The following is an 8,100-nucleotide window of genomic DNA, read 5'->3' as shown; positions in this document are numbered from 1 at the left end:
CCAACCTTGAATAATTTTTGTAGTTCTAGTTGAGAGCCTTAAATGGATCTGCTAGTATAACTATATATAAAGTTGGCAAATTTATATAAAAAACTTTATAATTTCATTAAATTAAATGTGAAATTAGTACAATATGTCTTTCATTTGGATTTAAAGTACATATATCGATGTGAAATTAAAGGTACTTCAAGTTTCTACACTTTTCTTGTTTCTAGAAAGCAAAGCTGGCGCCATAAAAGAATCAATCTTCAGGAAGTTAAAGTACTTTGATGAATTCAATATCTATTGTTGAAGAAATTGTAAAATATTATCTTTGTTGAATTATTGAGAGAAATAGTTCACTACTTTCAAATTTGTTACGACAGATAAGTCATCTTATTTCCAGCTTGGCGATATCATCACGCTCTGATTTGTAATATAATATAATATAATAATAATATTGAAATTAAAAGAACTTGATATGGAAAAAAAATTCTCTAAATAAATCTTTGGAACTTTATTATATGAAATGTTAATACTGGTAAACGGATTTTTTTTCAATAAAGACTATTTCTTTCCTATCTTATTATTAACGTGTCTTCTTGGAGTCCATCTCAGGGCACTACTATCGACACACAACCTCGGCCTTTTATACTGGCTGGATTTTATATGTTCATCTACTAATTTTGGAGTCACACAAATAACATGTTGGCCTTTCCAATATTTCACCATGTTCATACTTTGTAGAGTTGAGATTATATCCGTTTGGCTAATGCTAGTCATTTGGCTAAAAAAATAAACATAGGAATTGAGAAACTGTAGAAAAGGTTGTATATCTAATGCAATTTGCATATAACTACTTTTATACAGCAAATGAGCATGGGAAAATATTCTATACCAAGAATGAATAGACTCAATCCATTGGCTTTAAGAATTAATGAGCTATGAGTATGTTTATCGTTCATTGTATTTTTGAAATAACTCAACTACACTATTTTATTTAGATAAAAATATTTGGATTGAAATAGGAGCACAGTAGAATGATAGAAACTGCAACCTTCTATGTGTAATAACTTTTCATCAATTCTATAACATACACTAATAATTACAAATGAAAAATTTACATTTGTCAACTTCTCCATTTATAACCAATCCATTCCTCTCCAATATTCTTGTAGCTACATCAATTAGAAGTCTAAAATGCTTAAAAACTCAGAATATTTAATATGTAATCTCATATGAATACCAATAGTTAAAGTGGAAAATAGAAGAGGTACACCCCAAGAAGACGAAAGTCATATGTCTAAGCAATGTGTGTTGTACATATATTTAGAAGAATCTTACAATGTTAGATTTTTGGATGTTATCAATTGTCAAACCTATCCTTGTGTGGCAGTTATATTTTTCACTACTCACGAAAAACTTTCGTCGGCAGAGTTATAAGTGCATACCGATATTCAAAGATTTCTGATACCTACTGTCATCTTTGTGTAAATTTAGTTTAAAATTTAACGTGACATTAAAAAGGATAGTAGACACAATAAAGATATAATATGAAAGTGCTTACAAAATTTCACAGGGGAATTTGACCAAGAAAAAGCTTCTGTTCAAGTACTGTTTTTTCACAATGAAACAAAAACAACAACTAATTGATTATTCATAGCGTTAATTTGAGTTAAACAAAATTAAAAAAAATTTTGCATCAATACATATCCATGGATGAAACCTGCATTTACCACTACATAGTTTAACCAAAACAGCAGTCAATTGAGTGGAGCGGACTTGACAATAGCTGTTCAAAGCAAGGAAAAAAGCATTGATCAGCTGGCACAATTTAGGAATTCACGTGGCATATTTGGCAAAAGGAAAAACAATCAACAATGACTATTATTGAACCGGGTGTCCCAATAAGAATGGCTCTCGGCCATATCTCGGGAACCGTTTATAATACAGCTTCGGGAAAAAAAAATTTATAACAAAAATGACCTTGAGAAAAATGTTGTCTAATTAAGATGCATTTAAACTATGATTATCGTATTCGTCGACCCATACACCTTTTAAGAACGACTGGAAATGTAAATCTTCCTGTATTTAGAAGACGCGGCAGAAGTCGTTCAGAGGAAAACAAAATAAATGTTATGGCATATGTGCAATTTAACCCGCATTCCAGTGTTAGAGCAATAAGTAGAGACTTGGGAATAAGCAGAACAACCGTTCAACGTATTTTACCAGGACATAGGTAAATTATGATGTAAAAAGATATGTTTCTTAAACAAAATATACCCGCATAATATTATTTGCGGGCATGGTTATATGTAACATAATAATTTATTTATCATTCCGGAAAGATATTTAATAGGACATTATATGTCTTTTATATTTCATCCATATCATATAGTACTGCATCAACAATTGGTTGATCGTGATTACGACAGAAGGTTGGATTATTGCAACTTATTGTTACTACATATGGTATATGACGACCCTCAATTACTGTCATGTATTTTGTGGTCAGACGAAGCTACATTTAGTAGTGATGGTACGGTTAACCGGTTAACATAATTAACAAATTAACATAATATGCACTATTGGTCGCAGAATAATCCACTCTGGATGGAAGAAATTCAGTATCAGGGGCGATGGTCGGTGAATGTATGGTGTGGTATTCCAGATGGTCAGATAATTGGACCTTTTATTTCTGACAACGCAATTAACGGGGAACGCTAACTAAATTTTATGAGGGATAAATTACCACTTCTTCTAGAAGATATATCATTAGCAACTCGTAGGTCTATGTGTTCGGCGCATTTCTCCAGACAAGTTAGAGAATTTTTAGATAATGCTTACCCTGATAGGTGGATAGGTCGTGGAGGCCTATTTTTTTGGCCAACCAGGTCACCAGACTTAACCATCTTAGATTTCTATCGCTGGGGCCGGATTAAAGACCTTGTTTGTGCAATTAGACCCACTACTAGAGATAACATGATCGAGATAATACGAAATGCCATTCAGAGTATTTCGAGAGTAGAAATTGTGACTGCTGTTTAATCTACTCTTCAAAGAATAAACGCTTGTATCGAAAATGATAGGCGACAATTTGAACATTTAGATCGTCACTAGCAAGGTAAATTAAGTTATATTTGAAGAATACGATAATCATAGTTTAAATGTATCTTAATTAGGCAAAATTTGTAAATTATTTATTTTATAATGTTTGGTATTTAATTCCAGGTTTTTCTCGAGGTCACTTTTGTTATAATTTTTTTTTCCTGAAGCTATACTATAAACGGTTCCCGAGATATGGCCGAAAGCCATTCTTATTGGGCCACCTGGTACATTAATGGACAGATTGCAAGAAAATATCACAAAAAAATATGCCAATATGCAGAAAATAATCTCTCCTGCCAAGACAATAGTCTATTTCAATGAATTGAATAGGATTTTTTGTTAGACTTGAGAAGAATCAAATGGTAAAGTTATCAGTATAGATTTCACCCTCTTGTTTTTTGTTTACTGGACTGATAATTAACTAGTTATTTTAAAACTCATGTCACAATTTTGATCTTTAATATCACCTTAAGTAAACCTTTATCAATTATAATTAATTATCTAACTTTCTCCAAGAACAATAAATTGGTTATCAACAGTGTATCACATAGTGATTGTTGTTGTAATGCTAGTAAATAGAAAAACAATATGATAAAAAATAGCAAGACTGCCTTCTAAATTGAAAATAACAGAAAAAAGGAGAGAGTTCACCAAAAGGGATAAAATAATATCAGAATACAATACTCATTATCATGAGCTTAAGATCCAAAGTAGTTATCGTAATTTTTCACTTCTTGTTCTACTTAATAATATTATTTCCAAAATTAACGTAATGGAAACTTACCCTTGTTAGATATAACAGTACAGAGACTTACCTAAGGTCTTTGATAGACAGGGTTCCTCTAAAATCTCTTAATATTTCTAATAATACCCAACTCCAGTAACTTCTGTAACTCAACTTTCCTAAATCACTCAAAGGTTGTTCTGGACTACCTACCATACCTTCTAGCCTTGATAATTCATAACTGAATGCTATAAGAAGTTTTCCATAACCTTGTCGTTGATATGGTGGAAGAGTGAGTATGCAGGCAACATTATTACCATCAGGAGATTCTTTTTCCTGGAAAAATCAATTCATAACAATTATTATGACACTTATGTCTAATGAACTTTGTTTACATCCAATGAAAAAATGCAAAAGATATTTCGCCGAAAATAAAGGTAAATATCCCCCAACCATAATGTAACACAAAACTATAATTAATTATGGAAGGTTTCGACCAGCTGGATAATCACGTAGCCAATTATCATATTTCAAAAAGAGGAAAAAAATGGTATATTCCAATTCCGCTTTGGATAATTGATGTTGCTACAACCAATTCTTGGCTTTTGGCACGCGAATACAGTTATTTTGGCGATAATCATTCATTTATGTGAAAAGTGATTCAAGGTTTGCTAAGAAATTATGGAAAAGTATCCTCAAATCCTGGTCCTAAAGAGCTCAATTAGAAATCCACAAATTACCATGGAAGGCATCTTATTATTACCACATACCACATAGACGCATGTATGAAGTTTTTTTATGGCCTCTTCTGTGATTCCTTAGAATTTCACACTGATTCTGTCTTTTTCTATTTTGAGACAAAATAAATTATAGGAGTTGCATTCAAAGGGTGACTTTAGGGTTTTTTTCACCCCTAATCTTTTCATTCTTGCTGTATAAATCATCAATGGTAGTTGCATCTTCTTTTTCACCAAATTGGTGCAAAAATAAGTAAAGATTTTTATTTTCGTTTCGAATTTCAGGCACATAACAAAACAACTGAAGCTTGTAATTATTGTAGCGTCCATTACATGATAATATATACATAATTATTACAATTTGTAAACTATTATTAATCTTTTTTGCTTAAAATATATTCTTTTCAAAGTCTATTAAGATTTTTTTTATTCTCCAAATTGAGTTTCTTATGGAGAACTATGTTAAATATGAGCCGATAGGGGACAGTTTTTTCACAAATTTCAATGTCAAGGAAAAAAAGTAGATATACACAAAAGATCTGCAGTACTAAAACAAATAAAATAAAATATTTTGTGAAGCTCTTAAGTAAAGTCAAAGAACTGATTACTTGGATCTCAGAGGCAACCAAAAAATCAGAAGTGGTATTTGTTGCTTGCTGTGAAGGTATTATCAGATCCATTTAACTTTAAAAATAATGACCACTGCCTGAAAATATCAGAGAAAAGTAAGGGGGGCAAAGCTGGAAGATGTTTTTTTATAAATCAGCCATCTTAGTATGACTGATACATATTCTAATCTCTCCACTAATAAAATGTATACTCCTGTTAAATATTATTTGATCTAGATTCAGATAACTCAAAATATGAAACATTGTTTCAGAAACTTCATCATCCATTATACCATACATAAATTACAATATATATATATATATATATATATATATATATATATATATATATATATATATATATATATATATATATATATATATATCAATAAAACACAATATTACTTATTGTACAGAGTATGGACGGAACAATATAAAATACTTCATCAGTAGTGCAAGCAAGGTATCACTCTCCACACGCGCCTGCTACACAACATGAAATTTATGAGAATTCATCAATATTTGGTCTTTCCCAGTAAAATATAAAACTATTGTATTTGTACAAACACAAACTTTGCAGGAACAATAGTTTTAAACTATTTTGTATACCTATTAACACTCTTCATTGTGACTACTAGGGTGTTACGTAACATTTAGGAAGGGAAAGGAATACAGAAAAACGCTACGGCGCATTACATGGAGAGTGGGGTATCCAAAAATTTTCAAAAATTGCGTTAAGTAATACTTGAACTACCCCTTACCATATATAGATTTTTTACCTTTTATCCAAAATGTATATACCATGATAGTTCTGGGCATTAATGGGTTAATAAATTAGTGATATACTATTGAATTTCACACTGATAGATTGTATTTACATTGAAATTCTTATGTCACATAAAATCTTTTGCAATATTGCACATTCCATTAATTTATGGAAGTTGTTGTGTTTAACAATTCACTATAACATGAATGTGCTACATTATTTCACTTACTTTGGAGAAATATCCTACAATGTGTGCTCCTTGTTTATCAACTTCACATAAAATGTAAAAAAGAAAAGGTTCAACATCAAAATACAATGTTTTATGATCTAAGAATAATTTTGCTAATAGACAAAGATTTTGGCAATATACTTTATGGTCTTTACCATCTACTTCATAAACAGATAATGTTCCTTTCCTGTAAATTTCTTTTCCAACTGGTTGACGTTGAGTACATTCACTCTAAAATAATAAAATTAACCATAACAGCAATTATTAGCAAAAATTAAATGTTTACCATATGATATCTATAACTTTTTTCTAATCTCATATATTTTAAACAATATTCACAAATCCAAAGTTTACTTTGCCTTCCATAATCTTCAGGAAAGGGACTAAAATACCAAGTATCAATTTCAAATCTTCCAATTTGAATTTTATCTATATATTTAACTTTTGTAATTTGTTCATGTTCTTTTTCTAAAGCAGCAGTTGTTGGATCCATTTCAGCATATCTACAAAGAAAGTGAAATAAGAAGAAAACATTTTGAGTACAATTTATTTCCTATTACGTTTTTTGAATATGGTTGATTTCGTCATGCCTTCTTTTTTGATTTCTTGTGATCTTTCTGTCAGTATTATCAGATAATAAATCTGTGATAACAGGTCTGTCTTTCCAAACTTTCATATCTAACATTCCTTTTTGACCACATTCAGTCATGTTGAATCTAGATGACATTATTCTTCCTCTAGGAACCTACAAAAATGAAACTGAAAATGAAGTAATAACACAATTTTACTTCAAATTATTACCCATTCATCCAATCTTCTATTGTAACCTTCATAGTGTACATAATATTCATATTGTCTCTCCAAATCATTATACCTAGATTGAATAATTTCTGCAGGATCTGGAAAAAGACGAAGAAAATATTATGTATCCAGTTTTTTTTTGAAGTTCTTCTGCATGAACTAGCTTTTAAAATAGATACTGTTTTTGTATCCTTCATTTTTCCTAACGATCGGCTTGTTTTGCGTTGTTATCAAAATAAGGTTATGTACTAAAAACTTACGCCAAGTATCATCAGATCGTCGTACTAAATAATGTTCTCCGACGTCAAGTGGTTGTTCATCAGCACTTTCACTGTCTTCATCTTGTATATTGGATTTATTTTCGTTTTCTGTTTTCTTTGGCATTGCTTCTTCAGTAAAATCCTGTCTTTTAAAATCCGCCATATTTCACAATTGTTTTCAAATAATATACATTACTTCTTCTTCAATGATATTCGGGTCTCTTTTAAAGTCTATATTCAGTTACCTTTTGGGGATTTTATTCATTTATATATTATGAATATCATTCGCAATGCATCATATTAAAACCGTTGCATTTACATATTTTTTGAGAAAATGTAAAGCTTTCTTGTAGCTTGGGATAATTGTATACCCATAGATCAGCCGAGTATCCCTACATTTATTGTCCATCTCTATACTCAGTGATGTCAGATCTCATGATTTAACGTGAGGTCTCATGATTTAATGTACGATCTCGGATATTTGTTCCTATTTTCACAATATTTTAATTTTTGTAAATATACATATTATATTCATAGTACTCCAGCACCAGTTAGATAAATACATCAAAACAAAATTAAACATATTTTATTATTTCTACAAGGAGAAAAATTCAGTATCTATCAGTTCATGGGGCCTATTTATGAGTCGAGGGAACAGACTAAAGATGAGGCAAGTTGTTAAATTATCTGAAAGAGAACAAATAGTGCATTTTATGCAGGGAAGTCAAGAATAAGAATAGGACCCCTTAACATCACAATTTTTTCCGATATGTCAATATTATCTACATTTAATGGTGTAATAAGGCACTTAATTTTTATATTTTTGTGAAAATAGGTGAATAAATAAAATATTACCTACTTGTATTCTCTACTTCTAATCCCACTCCA

At 30.5% G+C, this 8,100-nt stretch overlaps 1 protein-coding gene across 1 annotated transcript; it reads right to left on the bottom strand.

Annotated features, from left to right (window-relative positions):
* Positions 1-481: 481 nt before the first annotated feature.
* LOC130443734 (histone acetyltransferase KAT8) lies at positions 482-7,593 on the bottom strand. Its single transcript, XM_056778508.1, has 7 exons — positions 7,213-7,593; positions 6,953-7,050; positions 6,712-6,896; positions 6,438-6,654; positions 6,152-6,382; positions 3,903-4,147; positions 482-766 (listed from the first exon to the last, which is right to left on the bottom strand). The coding sequence occupies exons 1-7, from the start codon at positions 7,373-7,375 to the stop codon at positions 547-549; spliced, it is 1,359 nt and encodes a 452-aa protein (XP_056634486.1). The 5' UTR covers positions 7,376-7,593; the 3' UTR covers positions 482-546.
* Between the last annotated feature and the right edge of the window lie 507 nt (positions 7,594-8,100).

This window comes from Diorhabda sublineata, chromosome 5, assembly GCF_026230105.1.
Source record: "Diorhabda sublineata isolate icDioSubl1.1 chromosome 5, icDioSubl1.1, whole genome shotgun sequence".
Taxonomy (NCBI): domain Eukaryota; kingdom Metazoa; phylum Arthropoda; class Insecta; order Coleoptera; family Chrysomelidae; genus Diorhabda; species Diorhabda sublineata.
This window is presented reverse-complemented; position numbering and strand designations above follow the sequence as displayed.